Here is a 20607-nt window from a genome sequence, read left to right on the forward strand (position 1 = left end):
CAGCTAACCTGATGGACCAGTGGACCAGATGACCGCTCAGTCCACAGGAGACTTCCTATCAGGCTTCCGTGTGTGTGTGTGTGTGTGTGTGTGTGTGTGTGTGTGTGTGTGTGTGTGTGTGTGTGTGTGTGTGTGTGTGTGTGTGTGTGTGTGTGTGTGTGTGTGTGTGTGTGTGTGTGTGTGTGTGTGTGTGTGTGTGTGTGTGTGTGTGTGTGTGTGTGTGTGTGTGTGTGTGTGTGTGTGTGTGTTTGCCTGTGTTTGACAGAGAGAGGAATAGTGAGAAAAGATGTGTACTAATGTGCCTGTGTATCACTTCGTGTCCCCCCTCCCTTTCACACCACAGTCCAATCAAATCCTCTCAGCTAGATCTGTGTTATAGTTTTTAAAGAAATGCTGCTTTAAAAGAAGTTTCAGTCCAGTTATTTTTTCAGATCGGCGACTTACATTCTAATTGTACACTGTGTTTTCATTATTGATCCTTCAAGTCACCCATGCTTTGAATCTAAAGTGATTCGTTGTCTAATTGAATCCCTGGATGTCTGGTTCTCTGCAGGCTGGAGTCTCCCACCAGGACCCTGAGTCTGGAGGCTCCCAGAGGGGTGGAGGTCAACGCCGGGGTGGGCGACTTCAAGGCCTCCTGCCGGAAAGACCTGTTGCTCCAGTCGTCAGAAGGAGAGGTGAGAGGGGGGAGACGGGGGTCAGGTTGAAGTGTGTTGGGGTGGATGTGTTGTTGGGGTGTGTGTGTGTTTTAGGAGGGCTACAATACTGATGCTAGTAGCAGGAGTTCATTAAGTGTCTTATTAACCTAACGAGCTCCATCAATCAGCGCAACCTTGTCCAGCTTTGTTCTCCTCTCCATTTATTTGGGGGAGAGATGTGACCTCATTAACGCTGCAGTCATGATGAGGTGCCTGTTATCTGTCTGTCTCTCTGTCTCTGTCTGTCTGCTCTTCGGTCTGTGGCCCAGCGCGCTGTCGAGACTTCCCTGGAGCGAACCTTGTCATTAGCTCTGTAATTAACTCGGAAATACAAGCTGTGTTCTCCAAGACTGTGATAGTTTGATAGCATGGAACAGTAGGAGGAAAAATAACTATGTCAGTTCTGACTTATTTGTCGCCTTCTTCTTTTAAAGCGTATTTTTCAGGGGGGTTGGGAAGAGCCTTTCGTCTCATAGTAAATCTTAGTGGCATTTAGAAGGTAACTTACTCCTAAAGCACCACTTCAATCTCTATTAGACTTCCTTGTTGCTATGACCCATAGTGCATCCTGGGCAGGTGAGAGGTCACAGGTTAGAGGCCAGTGTGATACGTAGATGCCCCCCTCCATAGAGTTAGATAGGGTCTCGTATCCTGTCTTTTCAATGTCCACGTCTACTTCAGGAAGTGCACCCTCTATCCAACTCCATGATGTCCCCTCTCCCTTCGTGTTGTTTGCATGCTAAGCACAATGGCCGCTGCTGAAGTGGAACTGGTTTGTGTGACTGGTCCTAAACAACTCAGGCGTTGTCAGACTTTCAGAGTCCGTCTCCCTGCTGTTACAGGATCACCTTTAAATGAACCCTAGCTGGTTCCCAAGATGTGTCCCACTCTCCTTTCAGCTCCAGGCCCCCAGCCTGGCTTTAGTAACTACACCCGCTATTTAATTAACTTCCAACATCCCCGGTAATAGATCATTGTATATCGTCACTTAAATATAAAAAGGCATTTTTTCTAATTTCTCCTCTTCCCTTCTTCTTTTTCATCTCTTGCCTGTATAGGAGATGTCGAAAGAAATGCACACCTGTTTAGGCTAGTGGAGTAGAACATTTGAAAAAGAAAAGGAGAGCCTCACACTCTAGGAGCTCAGATGTAATCATTTAATAACTCAATATGTTTAGACAAGCGGTCTTCATCAGGGTCTGTCTGTCTTCATCAGGGTCTGTCTGTCTTCATCAGGGTCTGTCTGTCTTCATCGGGTCTGTCTGTCTTCATCGGGGTCTGTCTGTCTTCATCAGGGTCTGTCTGTCTTCATCGGGGTCTGTCTGTCTTCATCAGGGTCTGTCTGTCTTCATCAGGGTCTGTCTGTCTTCATCAGGGTCTGTCTGTCTTCATCAGGGTCTACCTTTAGAGGTAGATCTGTCTGTCTTCATCAGGGTCTGTCTGTCTTCATCAGGGTGTGTCTGTCTTCATCAGGGTCTACCATTAGAGGTAGATCTGTCTGTCTTCATCAGGGCCTACCATTAGAGGTAGATCTGTCTGTCTTCATCAGGGTCTGTCTGTCTTCATCAGGGTCTACCATTAGAGGTAGATCTGTCTGTCTTCATCAGGGTCTGTCTGTCTTCATCAGGGTCTACCATTAGAGGTAGATCTGTCTGTCTTCATCAGGGTCTACCATTAGAGGTAGATCTGTCTGTCTTCATCAGGGTCTACCTTTAGAGGTAGATCTGTCTGTCTTCATCAGGGTCTGTCTGTCTTCATCAGGGTGTGTCTGTCTTCATCAGGGTCTACCATTAGAGGTAGATCTGTCTGTCTTCATCAGGGCCTACCATTAGAGGTAGATCTGTCTGTCTTCATCAGGGTCTGTCTGTCTTCATCAGGGTCTGTCTGTCTTCATCAGGGTCTACCATTAGAGGTAGATCTGTCTGTCTTCATCAGGGTCTGTCTGTCTTCATCAGGGTCTGTCTGTCTTCATCAGGGTCTGTCTGTCTTCATCAGGGTCTACCATTAGAGGTAGATCTGTCTGTCTTCATCAGGGTCTGTCTTCATCAGGGTCTGTCTGTCTTCATCAGGGTCTGTCTGTCTTCATCAGGGTTTGTCTGTCTTCATCAGGGTCTACCTTTAGAGGTAGATCTGTCTGTCTTCATCAGGGTCTGTCTGTCTTCATCAGGGTTTGTCTGTCTTCATCAGGGTCTACCTTTAGAGGTAGATCTGTCTGTCTTCATCAGGGTCTGTCTGTCTTCATCAAGGTCTGTCTGTCTTCATCAGGGTCTGTCTGTCTTCATCAGGGTCTACCATTAGAGGTAGATCTGTCTGTCTTCATCAGGGTCTGTCTGTCTTCATCAGGGTCTACCATTATAGGTAGATCTGTCTGTCTTCATCAGGGTCTACCTTTAGAGGTAGATCTGTCTGTCTTCATCAGGGTCTGTCTGTCTTCATCAGGGTGTGTCTGTCTTCATCAGGGTCTACCATTAGAGGTAGATCTGTCTGTCTTCATTAGGGCCTACCATTAGAAGTAGATCTGTCTGTCTTCATCAGGGTCTGTCTGTCTTCATCAGGGTCTACCATTAGAGGTAGATCTGTCTGTCTTCATCAGGGTCTGTCTTCATCAGGGTCTGTCTGTCTTCATCAGGGTTTGTCTGTCTTCATCAGGGTTTGTCTGTCTTCATCAGGGTCTACCTTTAGAGGTAGATCTGTCTGTCTTCATCAGGGTCTGTCTGTCTTCATCAGGGTTTGTCTGTCTTCATCAGGGTCTACCTTTAGAGGTAGATCTGTCTGTCTTCATCAGGGTCTGTCTGTCTTCATCAAGGTCTGTCTGTCTTCATCAGGGTCTGTCTGTCTTCATCAGGGTCTACCATTAGAGGTAGATCTGTCTGTCTTCATCAGGGTCTGTCTGTCTTCATCAGGGTCTGTCTGTCTTCATCAAGGTCTGTCTGTCTTCATCAGGGTCTGTTTGTCTTCATCAGGGTCTACCATTAGAGGTAGATCTGTCTGTCTTCATCAGGGTCTGTCTGTCTTCATCAGGGTCTACCATTAGAGGTAGATCTGTCTGTCTTCATCAGGGTCTGTCTGTCTTCATCAGGGTCTACCATTAGAGGTAGATATGTCTGTCTTCATCAGGGTCTACCATTAGAGGTAGATCTGTCTGTCTTCATCAGGGTCTGTCTGTCTTCATCAGGGTCTGTCTGTCTTCATCAAGGTCTGTCTGTCTTCATCAGGGTCTGTTTGTCTTCATCAGGGTCTACCATTAGAGGTAGATCTGTCTGTCTTCATCAGGGTCTACCTTTAGAGGTAGATCTGTCTGTCTTCATCAGGGTCTGTCTGTCTTCATCAGGGTGTGTCTGTCTTCATCAGGGTCTACCATTAGAGGTAGATCTGTCTGTCTTCATTATGGCCTACCATTAGAAGTAGATCTGTCTGTCTTCATCAGGGTCTGTCTGTCTTCATCAGGGTCTACCATTAGAGGTAGATCTGGTCTGTCTTCATCAGGGTCTGTCTTCATCAGGGTCTGTCTGTCTTCATCAGGGTTTGTCTGTCTTCATCAGGGTCTACCTTTAGAGGTAGATCTGTCTGTCTTCATCAGGGTCTGTCTGTCTTCATCAAGGTCTGTCTGTCTTCATCAGGGTCTGTCTGTCTTCATCAGGGTCTACCATTAGAGGTAGATCTGTCTGTCTTCATCAGGGTCTGTCTGTCTTCATCAGGGTCTGTCTGTCTTCATCAAGGTCTGTCTGTCTTCATCAGGGTCTGTTTGTCTTCATCAGGGTCTACCATTAGAGGTAGATCTGTCTGTCTTCATCAGGGTCTGTCTGTCTTCATCAGGGTCTACCATTAGAGGTAGATCTGTCTGTCTTCATCAGGGTCTGTCTGTCTTCATCAGGGTCTACCATTAGAGGTAGATATGTCTGTCTTCATCAGGGTCTACCATTAGAGGTAGATCTGTCTGTCTTCATCAGGGTCTGTCTGTCTTCATCAGGGTCTGTCTGTCTTCATCAAGGTCTGTCTGTCTTCATCAGGGTCTGTTTGTCTTCATCAGGGTCTACCATTAGAGGTAGATCTGTCTGTCTTCATCAGGGTCTACCTTTAGAGGTAGATCTGTCTGTCTTCATCAGGGTCTGTCTGTCTTCATCAGGGTGTGTCTGTCTTCATCAGGGTCTACCATTAGAGGTAGATCTGTCTGTCTTCATTATGGCCTACCATTAGAAGTAGATCTGTCTGTCTTCATCAGGGTCTGTCTGTCTTCATCAGGGTCTACCATTAGAGGTAGATCTGTCTGTCTTCATCAGGGTCTGTCTTCATCAGGATCTGTCTGTCTTCATCAGGGTTTGTCTGTCTTCATCAGGGTTTGTCTGTCTTCATCAGGGTCTACCTTTAGAGGTAGATCTGTCTGTCTTCATCAGGGTCTGTCTGTCTTCATCAGGGTTTGTCTGTCTTCATCAGGGTCTACCTTTAGAGGTAGATCTGTCTGTCTTCATCAGGGTCTGTCTGTCTTCATCAAGGTCTGTCTGTCTTCATCAGGGTCTGTCTGTCTTCATCAGGGTCTACCATTAGAGGTAGATATGTCTGTCTTCATCAGGGTCTGTCTGTCTTCATCAGGGTCTACCATTAGAGGTAGATCTGTCTGTCTTCATCAGGGTCTGTCTGTCTTCATCAGGGTCTACCATTAGAGGTAGATATGTCTGTCTTCATCAGGGTCTACCATTAGAGGTAGATCTGTCTGTCTTCATCAGGGTCTACCATTAGAGGTAGGACAATGTCCTGAAGAGGAGAAGAGACGATCATAGAGAGTGTAAGACGAGCACTAGACACTTGACACAAACCGTTGTCGGCAAACCGTGGGCTTTGACGCACAACGAGGGGTGTTATGAAACAGATGGACCTCTCTGTAGCCTTAGTGTGACGGAGTTCTGTCAGTCTTTGTGCGCCGTGACACCCAGTGACACGTCCTGACCTTCCTGTCTTCGTCCCGCATCGACTTCCTCCCTCATCAGTCCAGCCTTGGCGGCCACACAAGATTACAACTTATGTGCCTCTATGAGGAAGTTGGGGAACACAGCCAATTAGATTTATTGCTCCTACTTTCCTCTCTCTTTCTTTTTCATTCTCAATTATTCCTCGTGTGACCGAGGACGTTGACAGAAGAAGAGGGAGAAGAGGAGAAAATAGATGTCTCTGTCAATTTGGAAGGGAACGCAAACCACATCGGACACCGGGGCTTAACGCGAAATCGATGTTGTCAGCAGCTGGCACTTAGAGGAGCTACATTCAAGTTGAAAAACTTTGGAGAGCCTGGAATTAAATCCAAATGGGTTCGGGTTCCCGATTCGGGAACATCTTATCGCCTTCTCCGGGATTTCCATTAAAATCAGAGGGAATGAGACTTGACAGAGTCCTCTCGCTCTCCTCTAGTCCCGAGGCCTACTCACTCGCTCTGCTTGTCTCGCTCTCTTTATCTCTCTCTCTATCTCTCTTTCTCTCATCCCAAGGCCTACTCACTCTATCTTTCTCTCGCTCTCTCTCTCTCTCTCTCTCTCTCTCTCTCTCTCTCTCTCTCTCTCTCTCTCTCTCTCTCTCTCTCTCTCTCTCTGTCTCTCTGTCTCTCTCTCTCTCTCTCTCTCTCTCTCGCTCTCTCTCTCTCTCTCTCTCTCTCTCTCTCTCTCTCTCTCTCTCTCTCTCTCTTTCTCTCATCCCAAGGCCTACTCACTCTATCTTTCTCTCTCTCTCTCTCACTCTCTTTCTCTCATCCCAAGGCCTACTCACTCTATCTTTCTCTCGCTCTCTCTCTCTCTCTCTCTCTCTCTCTCTCTCTCTCTCTCTCTCTCTCTCTCATCCCTAGGTCTCCTTACTCTCCCTTTCTCAACTCTCTCTCTCAGCTCTCCATGTCTCTCTCTCTCAATTTCAATAGAATTCTCTCTCTCATTCAGCTCCCCATGTCTCACATGTAAATGGAAAAGAGCAGGCAGGTACTGAAATGACATCTTGAAGCCTCCTATTGGCCCAAAGCCTTTGACTGTCTCTTTTTTTATTGTCCATTAGTGCCATTCAACTTTAAGAGCGGAATATCGTAAAGTTCAATTGCCCTCATTCAACCTATTTAGAGAATGGCTAAGTAGTAATAGAAAGAATGCAGTGTAGGTTAAGTGGGAGTTATTCTGAGCTTCTTAGCCTTTTAGCCACTGCTAAAGCTGCTCTGAAGTGGACGCTTAGAACTGCTTCCTGTCTCAACTATGTTTGTTGTTGTGGTGGTGGTAACTCACTTCCTCCCGCCGTTCCTTCTCTTTCTCCTCTTCCTCCTCTTCTCCCTCTTTCTCCTCCACCTACTCATCATCAGTCACAACTCTGAAACCTGAGTAGAAACCTACTTCTCATATCTAGTATGCAACATTTGACTGAAATCTGTCATGATCAACCCATATTTTCTCTGACTTTACAGTAAGACATTGAAGGCAGCCGTAATGGCACTTTCAACCAGGGCCCAACTAAATACACCTGTACACATGTAACCACAGAGCTAAGGTGACAAACTAGCACGGGTAAGCCATATATGGTCTTACAGTATGTCTAATTTGTTTGAATAAAGATCCAGGCTGCCTCCCAAAGGTTTGCTTTTACAGGCATTTCGCTACACCCGCAATAACATCTGCTAAACACATGTATGTGACCAATAACATTTGATTTGATTTGATGTCACCCTATTCCCTATTTGGTGCACTACTTTTGACCAGGTGCCATACAGTAGCTCTGGTCAAAAGTAGTGCACTATAAAGGGAATAGGGCGCCATTTGAGACGTACCCAGATAATGTTTTCTCTAGCGTTTAGGAACAGAACTACAGTCTGACTGTAGTTGAGATAGATAGTTGAGAAATAATGGGAAAATCTGTCAAAATGGCAACCAACATAACTAGAGTACCCTACAGTCCCTTCAGAAAGTATTCTTACCCATTGACTTGTTCCACATTTGTGACTGGCCGGCGCGATTCGGTCTTATGTAGCAACATTTTTTACATTGGATAAAAGTAGAGACTCAGAACTAGACAATGGTATGAAATTTGATAAACTTGTAACCTCACTTTTGACAAAATGACCCTTGAATGTTTTGGTGAGTACTGCAGAGCTCTTCGTTGTCTCCACTCAACACACCCTCTTAAGCTTTAGCTCCACCCATCTCTTTAAGGATTCACGTGAGGCTATGTACTAAACAACCAAACATTTCAAGAATAAAGGCTGGTTTATACCACCGGTCTGTTTGTAATTGTAATCTGGAGTGCCAGAGCGTGCTCTGGGCATTCATAAACTCAGAGCATTGTCAGATTGTCCGTTTAAAGTCAGAGCGTTTGTCTCTCGGAGCTTTCAGAGTGCACACTGGATGCTCTGGCTGAGGAGTAGGGTAGATCTGAGCGTTCTGATCTAACAACAGCAGTCATGCACCCAAGATAATGTTGGCTAACTTGCTAGCTACTTCCTGACACAAATGAGAGAACGGCTCACTCATTTTACTCACCCTAGCAGAGCTGTTTGGGATGTTTTTATGTTATCAGAGCATTGGTGACTGCAACGGTGCTGCTGGCAACAATTTAATTACGCTTTTTGCCAACGTTTACTGACACCGGCCGTATTCAACAGGTTTGTAAATTCGGCTGTTATTCTGCGCTCTGGAAAACTCAGACGAGAGTCCTCTGAAATCGGAGTACATAGACATAGTCAGTTGTCGCAGTGACGTCATGAACATTCTATTGAAATAGTTGCCACAGCATTCAAACGAGGCTGCAATGAAAACTAATGGGACTGTAGCGACTGTGTTGGCAACAAAATCCGGGGTGTGAACTAAGTTTCAATTCAGCATTGATTGACGTGATAATGGACTAATAATATTCGAGAAAGGATGAAAAAACTGACCCCTCTTTTCTCCATCTCATTGGCTATCATTCTCCAATTCCACTGATTTCAAAGCTCTGTCCTCCAGAACGTGGAGAGCAACACCTATGCTGTTCTACTACGTGATATCTATCAAAAAGCCGCGTTAGAATGGATTACCAACACATACTGAACAGCTCATATTATAGACAGAAGTGGCAGACCAATATGGCAGACCAATACATACTCATCTCTCGGCATATCCAGCCCACTAATTATCTCAGCCAATCATGGCTAGCGGGAAGGTTTCTGACTTTTTCCGTGGCTAAACCAACTAGGCTCGTAATTGAACAATTGTATTCGTATTCACAGATGGTATACACGTTTGTTATTAAGGCACATATAAGTTCACATGTTCCAGAAGGCATTTCTGCCAAAAAAACGCATTTACTTTCAAATGGCGCTCCTGTGTAGTAGTGATGCCTGTGTTTAGCTCTATTCCATTTTTTTGTATCCTAAAAAACGTCCTAGTTCTTGCAGATGACAAGCATATCCATAACATGATGTAGCCACCACCATGCTTGAACATATGAAGAGTGGTACTCAGTGATGGGGTTGAGTTGGATTGTCTCCAAACATAAAGCTTTGTATTCAGGACAAAAAGTTCAAGTTCATTTCTTTGCCACCTTTTTTGCAGTTTTCCTTTAGTGCCTTGTTGCAAACAGGATGCATGTTCTGGAATATGTTTTATTCTGTACAGGCTTCCTTCATTTCACGTCATTTAGGTTAGTATTGTGGGGTAACTACAATGTTGTTGATCCATCCTCAGTTTTCTCCTATCACAGCCATTAAAATCTGTAACTGTTTTAAAGTCTCCATTGGCCTCATGGTGAAAGTCCCTGAGTGGTTTCCTTCCCCTCCGGCAACTGAGTTAGTAAGGACGCCTGTATCTTGGTAGTGACTGAGCGTTCACCCTCTGAATGGCACACATACACAATCCATGTCTCAATTGTCTCAAGGCTTAAAAATCCTTCTTTAACCTGCCTCCTCCCCTTCATCTACACTGATTGAAGGGGATTTAACAAGTGACATCATCAAGGGATCATAGCTTTCCCCTGGATTCACCTGGTCAGTCCATGTCATGGAGAGAGCAGGTGTTCCTAATGTTTTGTACACTCAGTGTATAGTCATTTTGCCCCAGTTGTATGTAGGCTGAATGAATCCTAACTTGAGATGAATGTCAAGTGGGAATTTCTGTATTTTCATGAAAAATGTAGTTTAGCCCACACATATCTGATGTTATGATTCACATACTCTTCCACTCTAAATTGATTTGATCTAACTTCTGTGATCTTTCTCTCTCTTGCTCTCTCTTTCTTGCTGTTTCTCGCTCACACACACACACACACACACACACACACACACACACACACACACACACACACACACACACACACACACACACACACACACACACACACACACACACACACACACACACACACACACACACACACACACACACCAACCTGTCCCCTTTCCCTCATATAAAACTTTGCCTTCACCCTATTTTACTTAACTTTCAGGGCTAAATTAGGCAAAAACAAGTTTTGAGGATAAACAGAGATGGCTCTTGAGACTCTTGAGATGAGGACATCATTGGTGTTGCGGAGAGGGAAAGGAACATTAAACTCACAAGAGGGTTCGTCAGAGCTCTCCCCAACAGGCCCCCAGGTGCTGTGATTGCAGCATGCATCTTATCAGCATAAAATAACCTTAACACAATTTAAAGGAGGAGATTTCTTTCTGGTTCGATTAAATCCCCCCTCTCTTCATTAGCCTACTGCTCTATTGGCTCTGGGGTATTGGAATGAATCATCAATTATATCCCTGCACTTTTTTAATACCATTTATAATTCATGAATTAGCTCTGTTTTAATTTTGCAACGATTCAAAAGGGCGTCTTTGTGTGTTTGTTGACTGAGGGTGTTGTTGCATGTGTTGATGGTGTGTGTGTGTGTGTGTGTGTGTGTGTGTGTGTGTGTGTGTGTGTGTGTGTGTGTGTGTGTGTGTGTGTGTGTGTGTGTGTGTGTGTGTGTGTGTGTGTGTGTGTGTGTGTGTGTGTGTGTGTGTGTGTGTGTGTGTGTGTGTGTGTGTGTGTGTGTGTGTGTGTGATGTTGTGGAATGTGTTGAGTGTGATGTTGTGGAATGTGCGTGTGTGTGTGTGTTGAGTTGAGATGAGTTGATGGTGTGTGTATGATGGTGTGTGATGGTGTGGTATGTGTTGATGGTGTGTGATGTTGTTGTGTGTGATGGTGTGTGGCATGTGTTGATGGTGTGTGTTGATGCTACTAGGGACCAGAATCATTTGAAGAGGAAAAACTCCTGGGCCATGTTATAGCCTGGAGTTATATCATCTCATTCAGCTACAAGTAGGGACCAGAATAATTTGGAGAGGAAAACTCCTGACCCTAGTTATAGCCTGGGGTTATATCATATAATTCAGCAACAAGTAGGGACCAGAATCATTTGGAGAGGAAAAACTCCTGGCCCTTTAAAAAAAAAAACTATTTGCACTCACAGTATCGTTATGTCCCAAATGGTACTCTATTCCCTATATAGTGTACTACTTTTGACTAGGGCCATATGGGGAATAGGGTGCCAATGGTCTTTCCAGTGGCGCTGGTCCACATTTGTATCAGTGTGATTAATGGGACATTGTCTGAGTCAATGGAAACACTAGCTCCTCTCCATCCACTTCTTCCCATTTCCTCCATTGTCATGTGACATTCTTATGTAGGCTCATTCTGGGAGGGTAATGGACTGTGTAATGCACTCAGATGGTCCTAGTCATTTGTACCACCACCGTGATGTGTGTGTGTGTGCCTGTGTGTGTCTGTGTGCCTGCATGCTTGTGCACTCCCAGGCATCACCTCCGCAAAGGCACCACTTGCGTCCTTCAACTCCCCCTTCCTCCCATCCCCCCTGCCGACATGCTGAGACACTAAAAGGGTTTTGGTTCAGGATACCTTCCTCCTCCTCTCTTCTCCCCCTCCTCTCTCCCTCTCTCTCTCTCTCTCTCCCCCTCCTCTTCCCTCTCTCTCTCTCTTCTCCCCCTCCTCTTCCCTCTCTCTCTCTCTTCTCCCCCTCCTCTTCCCTCTCTCTCTCCCCCTCCTCTTCCCCTCTCTCTCTCTTCTCCCCCTCCTCTTCCCTCTCTCTTCTTCTCCCCCTCCCCTCTCTCTCTCTTCTCCCCCTCCTCTTCCCCCTCCTCTTCCCCCTCCCTCTTCTCTCTCTCTCTCTTCTCCCCCTCCTCTTCTCCTCTCTCTCTCTCTCTCCCTTCTCCCCCTCCTCTTCTCCTCTCCCTCTCTCCCTTCTCCTCTCTCTCCCCCTCCTCTTCTCCCCCTCCTCCCCCTTCCTCTCTCTCTTCTCCCCCTCCTCTTCCCTCTCTCTCTTCTCCCTCCTCTTCCCTCTCTCTCTCTCTTCTCCCCCTCCTCTTCCCTCTCTCTCTCTCTTCTCCCCCTCCTCTTCCCTCTCTCTCTCTCTTCTCCCCCTCCTCTTCCTCTCTCTCTCTCTTCTCCCCCTCCTCTTCCCTCTCTCTCTCTTCTCCCCCTCCTCTTCCCTCTCTCTCTCTCTTCCCCTCCTCTTCCCCTCTCTCTCTCTTCTCCCCCTCCTTCTTCCTCTCTCTCTCTCTCCTCCTCCCCCTCCTCTTCCCTCTCTCTCTCTCTTCTCCCCCTCCTCTTCCCTCTCTCTCTCTCCCCCTCCTCTCTCTCTCTCTCTCCCCCTCCTCTTCCTTCTCTCTCTCTCTCTCTCTTCTCCCCCCCTCCCCCCCTCTCTCTCCTCTCCTCTCTCTCTCTTCTCCCCCTCCTCTTCCCCTCTCTCTCTTCTCTCTCTTCCCTCTCTCCCCCCTCTTCCTCTTCTCTCTTCTCTCTCCTCTTCTCCCCCTCCTCTTCCCTCTCTCTCTCTTCCCCCTCCTCTTCCCTCTCTCTCTCTCTTCTCCAGCTGCGTCGGGAGAAATCATCCATGAAAATGTTTTGACCGCCTATAATTGCCCGTCCCTACTCATTCAGGGTAGGAAGGAGGGGGGGTAGGCTAAGGAAGCTAGCATCTTCCCATAAACATGATGTGGAGGGGCTGCTAGCACTGCGCTAGCTGCTGTGACAAGGACTAATACTTACAGACACTTTCATTTGGGATGTGTGTCAACTCTAATCCTTTTATAAGCTGGCCCAAATGATTTCTGCTCCTCTCTTCCTCCGTTTCCTTCTTTTTCAGTTTCCTATCTCTCCTTTTTGGGGTTATGGTATGATGACAGTGCAATATTAGGTGTTATTTGAGGTTTGTTGTTCCATTGTGGGTTGTTGTTGCTATGGAGAGGAGGTCCTGGGGAATCTGATTGGTTTAGAAACAGTGATCTCAGTGATCTCTCCTCCCATAGGTAGAAAGGGCAGAGAGAGTAATTTCCCCTATCATGGAACAATATGCTAAAATCAAATCTCCCTGGAGTGTAATATCTAATACACAAACGCTATATATATCAAATAAAATTGTATTGGTCACATACACATGGTTAGCAGATGTTATTACGAGTGTAGGGAAATGCTTATGCTTCTAGATCTGACAGTGCAGCAGCATCTAACACAACCTAATATCTAACAAATTCCACAACAAAACCTAATACACACAATCTAAACCCAGCAAAAAAAGAAAATTCCCTTTTTCAGGAACCTGTCTTTCAAGGATAATATCGTAAAACTCCAAATAACTTCACAGATCTTCATTGTAAAGGGTTTAAACATTTAAACATGCTTGTTCAATGAGCCATAAACAATGAATGAACATGCACCTGTGGAATGGTCGTTAAGACAACAACAACTTACAGACGGTAGGCAATTAAGGTCACAGTTATGAAAACTTAGAGCACTAAAGAGGCCTTTATACTGACTCTGAAAAACACCAAAAGAAAAATGCCCAGGGTCCCTGCTCATCTGCGTGAACGTGCCTTAGGCATGCTGCAAGGAGGCATGAAGACTGCAGATGTGGCCAGGGCAATAAATGACAATGTCCATACTGTGAGACGCCTAAGACAGCGCTACAGGGAGACAGGATGCACAGGATCGGTACATCCGAACATCACACCTGCGGGACAGGTACAGGATAGCAACAACAACTGCCTGTGATACACCAGGAATGCACAATCCCTCCATCAGTGCTCAGACTGTCCGCAATCGGTTGAGAGAGGCTGGACTGATGGCTTGTAGGCCTTGTAAGGCAGGTCCTCACCAGTCTTCACCAACAACAATGTTGCCTATGGGCACAAACCCAATGTCGCTGGACCAAACAGGACTGGCAAAAAGTGCTCTTTACTGACGAGTCATGGTTTTATCTCACCAGGCGTGATGGTTGGATTCACGTTTATACCGAGGCCTGTACTCTGGAGCGGGATCGATTTGGAGGTGGAGGTTTCGTCATGGTCTGGGGCGGTGTGTCACAGCATCATCTCGTTCTGTGTGTGATTTCCTGCAAGACAGGAATGTCAGTATTCTGCCATGGCCAGCAACGAGCCAGGATCTCTGGGAGGGCTAGGGCCATTCCCCCCCAGAAATGTACGGGAACTTGCAGGTGCCTTGGTGGAAGAGTTGGATAACATCTCACAGCAATAACTGGCAAATCTGGTGGAGTCCATGAGGAGGAGATGCACTACAGTACTTAATGCAGCTGGTGGCCACACCAGATACTGACTGTTACTTTTGATTTTGACCCCCCCTTTGCTCAGGGACACATTATTCCATTCCTGTTAGTCACATGTCTGTGGGACTTGTTCAGTTTGTCTCAATTGTTGAATCTTGTTATGTTCATACAAATATTTACACATGTTAAGTTTGCTGAAAAGTTTGCTGAAAAAAACTCAGTTGACAGTGAGAGGACGTTTCTTTTTTTTGCTGAGTTTAGTAGAGGTATAAAATATAAGGATGAGCAGTGATAAAGCGGCTAAGATGGAATAGATGATAAAGAATAGATTCATATGATACGGTATAAAGTATATACATATGAGATGAGTAATGCGAGAAACGTAAACGTTCTTAAAGTGACTTGTGTTCCATTTATTAAAGTGGCCAATGATATCAAATCTGTAGGTAGGCAGCCGCCTCTCAGTGCTAGTGATGGCTGTTTAACAAACTGATGGCCTTGAGATAGAAGCTGTTTTTCAGTCTCTTGGTCCCAGCTTTGATGCACCTGGTGGTTATCAAGGACACCTTGATGATCTTTTTGGCCTTCCTGTGACATCGGGTGCTGTAGGTGTCCTGGAGGGCAGATAGTTTGCCCCCGGTGATGCGTTGTGCAGACCGCACCACCCTCTGGAGAGCCTTGCTTTTGAGGGCGGTGCAATTGCTGTACCAAGCCGTGATAAAGCCTGACAGGATGCTCTCAATTGTGCATCTGTAAAAGTTTGTGAGGGTTTTTGGTGACAAGCCACATTTATTCAGCCTCCTGAGGTTGAAGGGGCGTTGTTGCGCCTTCTTCACCACACTGTCTGTGTGGGTGGACCATTTTAGTTTGACGGTGATATGTACACTGAGGAACTTAACACTTTCCACCTTCTCCACTGCTGTTCCATCGATGTGGATGGGGGGGGGTGCTCCCTTTGCTGTTTCCCGATGTCCACGATCATCTCTTTTGTTTTGCTGACATTGAGTGAGAGGTTATTTTACTGACACCACACTCCCAGGGCCCTCACCTCCTCCCTGTAGGCCGTCTCGTCGTTGTTGGTAATCAAGCCTACCACTGTAGTGTCGTCTGCAAACTTTATGATTTGAGATGGAGGTGTGAATGGCCACGCGGTCGTGGGTGAACAGGGGGTACAGGAGGGGGCTGAGAACACAGCCTTGTGGGACCCCTGTGTTGAGGATCAGCGGGGTGGTGATGTTGTTTCCTACCTTCACCACCTGGGGGCGGCCCATCTGGAAGTCCAGGACCCAGCTGCACAGGACGGCGTTGACACCCAGGGTCTCAAACTTAATGTTGAGTTTGGAGGGAACTATGGTTTTGAATGCTGAGCTGTAGTCAATGAACAGCATTCTTATTGTACGTAGGTATTCCTCTTGTTCAGATGGGATAGGGCAGTGTGCAGTGTGATGGCGATTGCATCGTCTGTGGACCTTTTGGGGTGGTAAGCAAATTAGAGTGTGTCTAGAATAACAGATAGGGTGGAGGTGATATGATCCTTGACTAGGGCTGCGCGATATGGGCAAAATATTATTACAAAATTGGATGGTATGACGGTATTTGACGGTGTTTTTAGTTTTTGAATAATTTAAGTTTTATATTTGCTTTGAGTAGTGAGTGATCCTTGCGTGGCACCACATACATTCAAATTGATTTCATTGAGTATTTTTCCATTCTGATTGTTTATACTGTTCAAATCAACTTTTATCATTTCTGCATTTCTTGCAATCAATTGCAGTGGTGGGAAAAGTACCCAATTGTCATCCTTGGACAAAAGTAAAGATACGTTAATAGAAAATGACTCAAGTAAATGTGAAAGTCACCCAGTAAAATATTACTTGAGTAAAAGTCTAAAAGTATTTGGTTTTAAATATACTTAAGTATCAAAACTAAATGTAATTGCGAAAATAAACTTAAGTATCTAAATTAAAAGTATAAATCATTTCAAATTCCTTATATTAAGGAAACCAGATGGCACCATTTCAAAAATAATAATTTACGGATAGCCAGGGGCACACTCCAACACTCAGACATAATTTTGCGTATAGCCAGGGGCACACTCCAACACTCAGACATAATTTACAGATAGCCAGGGGCACACACCAACACTCAGACATAATTTACAGATAGCCAGGGGCACACTCCAACACTCAGACATAATTTACGGATAGCCAGGGGCACACTCCAACACTCAGACATAATTTATAGATAGCCAGGGGCACACACCAACACTCAGACATAATTTACAGATAGCCAGGGGCACACTCCAACACTCAGACATAATTTACAGATAGCCAGGGGCACACTCCAACACTCAGAAATAATTTACAGATAGCCAGGGGCACACTCCAACACTCAGACATAATTTACAGATAGCCAGGGGCACACTCCAACACTCAGACATAATTTACGGATAGCCAGGGGCACACTCCAACACTCAGACATAATTTACAGATAGCCAGACATAATTTACGGGCCAGGGGCACTCCAACACTCAGACATAATTTACGGATAGCCAGGGGCACACTCCAACACTCAGACATAATTTACAGATAGCATCATTTACAGATAGCCAGGGGCACACCAACACTCAGACATAATTTACAGATAGCCATGTTTGGGGCACACACCAACACTCAGACATCATTTACAGATAGCCAGGGGCACACAGTCTTCCCAACACTCAGACATAATTTACAGATAGCCAGGGGCACACTCCAACACTCAGACATAATTTACAGATAGCCAGGGGCACACTCCAACACTCAGACATAATTTTTACAGATAGCCAGTCAAGGGGCACACTCCAACACTCAGACATAATTTACAAACATACACACTTTGCCGCTCCTTTCTCACGCAGTGTGAGATTGTGTTCTCACACAGTTTAACAGCTATCATAACAAGTTCCAGAACTTTAGGTGTCAAGGAAAACGTATGGAGTAAAAGTACAGTATTTTCTTTAGGAATGTAGTTTCCTAAGGGCTTGAAAGCGATCTTTTATTGGCCTTTATGAAATCCATAAACATATTTTGTTATCTCCCTCCTACGCCCATGTTTGCCTTTATTATTATATGAAGTTCTGTGAGACGTGCATAGCCATAATCATACCTGAGGTATCCTGACCTGTTGCATCACTACCTGGTATGGCAACTGCTCGGCCTCCGACTGCAAGGCACTACAGAGGGTAGAGCGTCACGTATGTCATAATCCTTCCAGTAATTCTATCACTGGGGCCAAGCCTCCGTTTCCTGTCATCCAGGACCTCTATACCAGGAAGGCCCTAAAATGTTAAAATACTCCAGCCACCCTAGTCATAGACTGTTATTACCTTAATTACCTTGACTAATCTGTAAGAATCGTTACCCCCTTATGTCATCACATTGACTCTGTACCTGTACCCCCTGTATATAGCCTCCACATTGACTCTGTACCGCTGTTTTTACCCCCTGTATATAGCCTCCACATTGACCCTGTACCTGTACACCCTGTATATAGCCTCCACATTGACTCTGTACTTGTACACCCTGTATATAGCCTCCACATTGACTCTGTACCTGTACACCCTGTATATAGCCTCCACATTGACTCTGTACCTGTACACCCTGTATATATGTCGAGGCACTCTTGCTGTAACCTGCCTCGCCAGGGAGCTCCACATTGACTCTGTACCTGTACACCCTGTATATAGCCTCCACATTGACTCTGTACCTGTACACCCTGTATATAGCCTCCACATTGACTCTGTACCTGTCAGGAGCGCTGACACCCTGTATATAGCCTCCACATTGACTCTGTACCTGTACACCCCTAAACGCAGGATTAAGATATAGCCTCCACATTGACTCTGTACACCTGCCTACATCTTCGTCGTCCATCCTGTCTTCTTCCACTCCCCTGTCTTACCCCCCTCCCGTCCCAGAGCGCACCTATTTACAAGGTACATAAGATAGCCTCCACATTGACTCTGTCACTCACCCTGTATATAGCCTCCACATTGACTCTGTACCTGTACCCCCTCTATATAGCCTCCACATTGACTCTGTACCTGTATCCACCCTGTATATAGCCTCCCACATTGACTCTGTACCTGTCGTGTTTTTTGCCTTCCCTGCGTGTATATAGCCTCCACATTGACTCTGTACCTGTACCCCTGTATATAGCCTCCACATTGACTCTGTACCTGTACTCCCCCTGTATATAGCCTCCACATTGACTCTGTACCTGTACCCCCTGTATATAGCCTCCACATTGACTCTGTACCTGTACCCCTGTATATAGCCTCCACATTGACCTCTGTACCTGTACCCCCTGTATATAGCCTCCACATTGACTCTGTACCTGTACCCCTGTATATAGCCTCCACATTGACTCTGTACCTGTACCCCTGTATATAGCCTCCACATTGACTCTGTACCTGTACCCCCTGTATATAGCCTCCACATTGACTCTGTACCTGTACTCCCCCTGTATATATAGCCTCCACATTGACTCTGTACCTGTACCCCTGTATATAGCCTCCACATTGACTCTGTACCTGTACCTCCTGTATATATGCCTCCACATTGACTCTGTACCTGTACCCCTGTATATAGCCTCCACATTGACTCTGTACCTGTACCCCCTGTATATAGCCTCCACATTGACTCTGTACCTGTACCCCTGTATATAGCCTCCACATTGACTCTGTACCTGTACCCCTGTATATAGCCTCCACATTGACTCTGTACCTGTACCTCCTGTATATAGCCTCCACATTGACTCTGTACCTGTACCCCTGTATATAGCCTCCACATTGACTCTGTACCTGTACCCCCTGTATATAGCCTCCACATTGACTCTGTACCTGTACCTCCTGTATATAGCCTCCACATTGACTCTGTACCTGTACCCCCTGTATATAGCCTCCACATTGACTCTGTACCTGTACCCCCTGTATATAGCCTCCACATTGACTCTGTACCTGTACCCCTGTATATAGCCTCCACATTGACTCTGTACCTGTACCCCTGTATATAGCCTCCACATTGACTCTGTACCTGTACCCCTGTATATTGCCTCCACATTGATTGACTCTGTACCTGTATATAGCCTCCACATTGACTCTGTACCTGTATAGCCTCCACATTGACTCTGTACCTGTACCCCCTGTATATAGCCTCCACATTGACTCTGTACCTGTACCCCTGTATATAGCCTCCACATTGACTCTGTACCTGTACCTCCTGTATATAGCCTCCACATTGACTCTGTACCTGTACCCCTGTATATAGCCTCCACATTGACTGTTATTTTACTGCCTCCACTGTTATTTTACTGATGCTCTTTATTATTTATTATTATTGTTTACTTAACACTTATGTGGGTTAAGGACTTGTAAGTAAGCATTTCACTGTAAGGTCTACTCCACCTGTTGTATTCAGCATTTCACTGTAAGGTCTACTCCACCTGTTGTATTCAGCATTTCACTGTAAGGTCTACTCCACCTGTTGTATTCAGCATTTCACTGTAAGGTCTACTCCACCTGTTGTATTCAGCATTTCACTGTAAGGTCTACTCCACCTGTTGTATTCAGCATTTCACTGTAAGGTCTACTCCACCTGTTGTATTCAGCATTTCACTGTAAGGTCTACTCCACCTGTTGTATTCAGCATTTCACTGTAAGGTCTACTCCACCTGTTGTATTCAGCATTTCACTGTAAGGTCTACTCCACCTGTTGTATTCAGCATTTCACTGTAAGGTCTACTACACCTGTTGTATTCAGCATTTCACTGTAAGGTCTACTCCACCTGTTGTATTCGGTGCATGTCACAAATACAATTTGATTTGATAATCAAGGACTTGGCCATTAGTTGACTGGTTGTGAATAGCATGTTAGTGCAGGGTTAAAACAAATATGTGCAACAGCGGGTGGTGCCCAATGAGAGGGGTGGAGAACTACAGTTTGGTATGTACACAACTCTTGAAAGTTGATATGACTCTACGGGAGATCACCACTGCTCAACCTAGGGCCCTGTGTAATGCACAGGCATGTAACGTGCCTAGATTGGATTTCTCTTTTTCTGTCATATGGTCCAGCACCATCGCTTTCATTTTTAGTCAAATTCTCATTTCTGGTTAAGCCTTAAAATGCAGGATTAAATCTTGCAATGTCACATGATTGTGCAAAACACAGGGGCCTATTCCATGTTACTTTGTGGTCCAGTTGTTTTTCGACAAAACCCCCAGGGACCACCCGTCATTTCACACATTGGATGTATTTCAACACGAGCACACCTGTGAAGTCAGCTAGCGGGCCAGGGCAGACCAGGCCAGACCTGTGGAGTTAGCTAGCG

The 20607-nt window shown here is 45.6% G+C and overlaps 1 protein-coding gene across 1 annotated transcript in view; it reads left to right on the forward strand.

Moving 5' to 3' along the window:
* Positions 1–20607, forward strand: part of LOC124024478 (zeta-sarcoglycan-like) — a gene marked incomplete at its 5' end in the record, with an annotated part of 41768 nt that overhangs the window by 16409 nt on the left and 4752 nt on the right. The window contains one exon of the mRNA XM_046338375.1: positions 554–677. Coding sequence (XP_046194331.1) covers positions 554–677 — 124 coding nt within the window. The remainder of the gene's footprint in view (positions 1–553; positions 678–20607) is intronic.

Source organism: Oncorhynchus gorbuscha, unplaced genomic scaffold, assembly GCF_021184085.1.
Source record: "Oncorhynchus gorbuscha isolate QuinsamMale2020 ecotype Even-year unplaced genomic scaffold, OgorEven_v1.0 Un_scaffold_1871, whole genome shotgun sequence".
NCBI classification, from domain to species: Eukaryota; Metazoa; Chordata; class Actinopteri; order Salmoniformes; family Salmonidae; genus Oncorhynchus; species Oncorhynchus gorbuscha.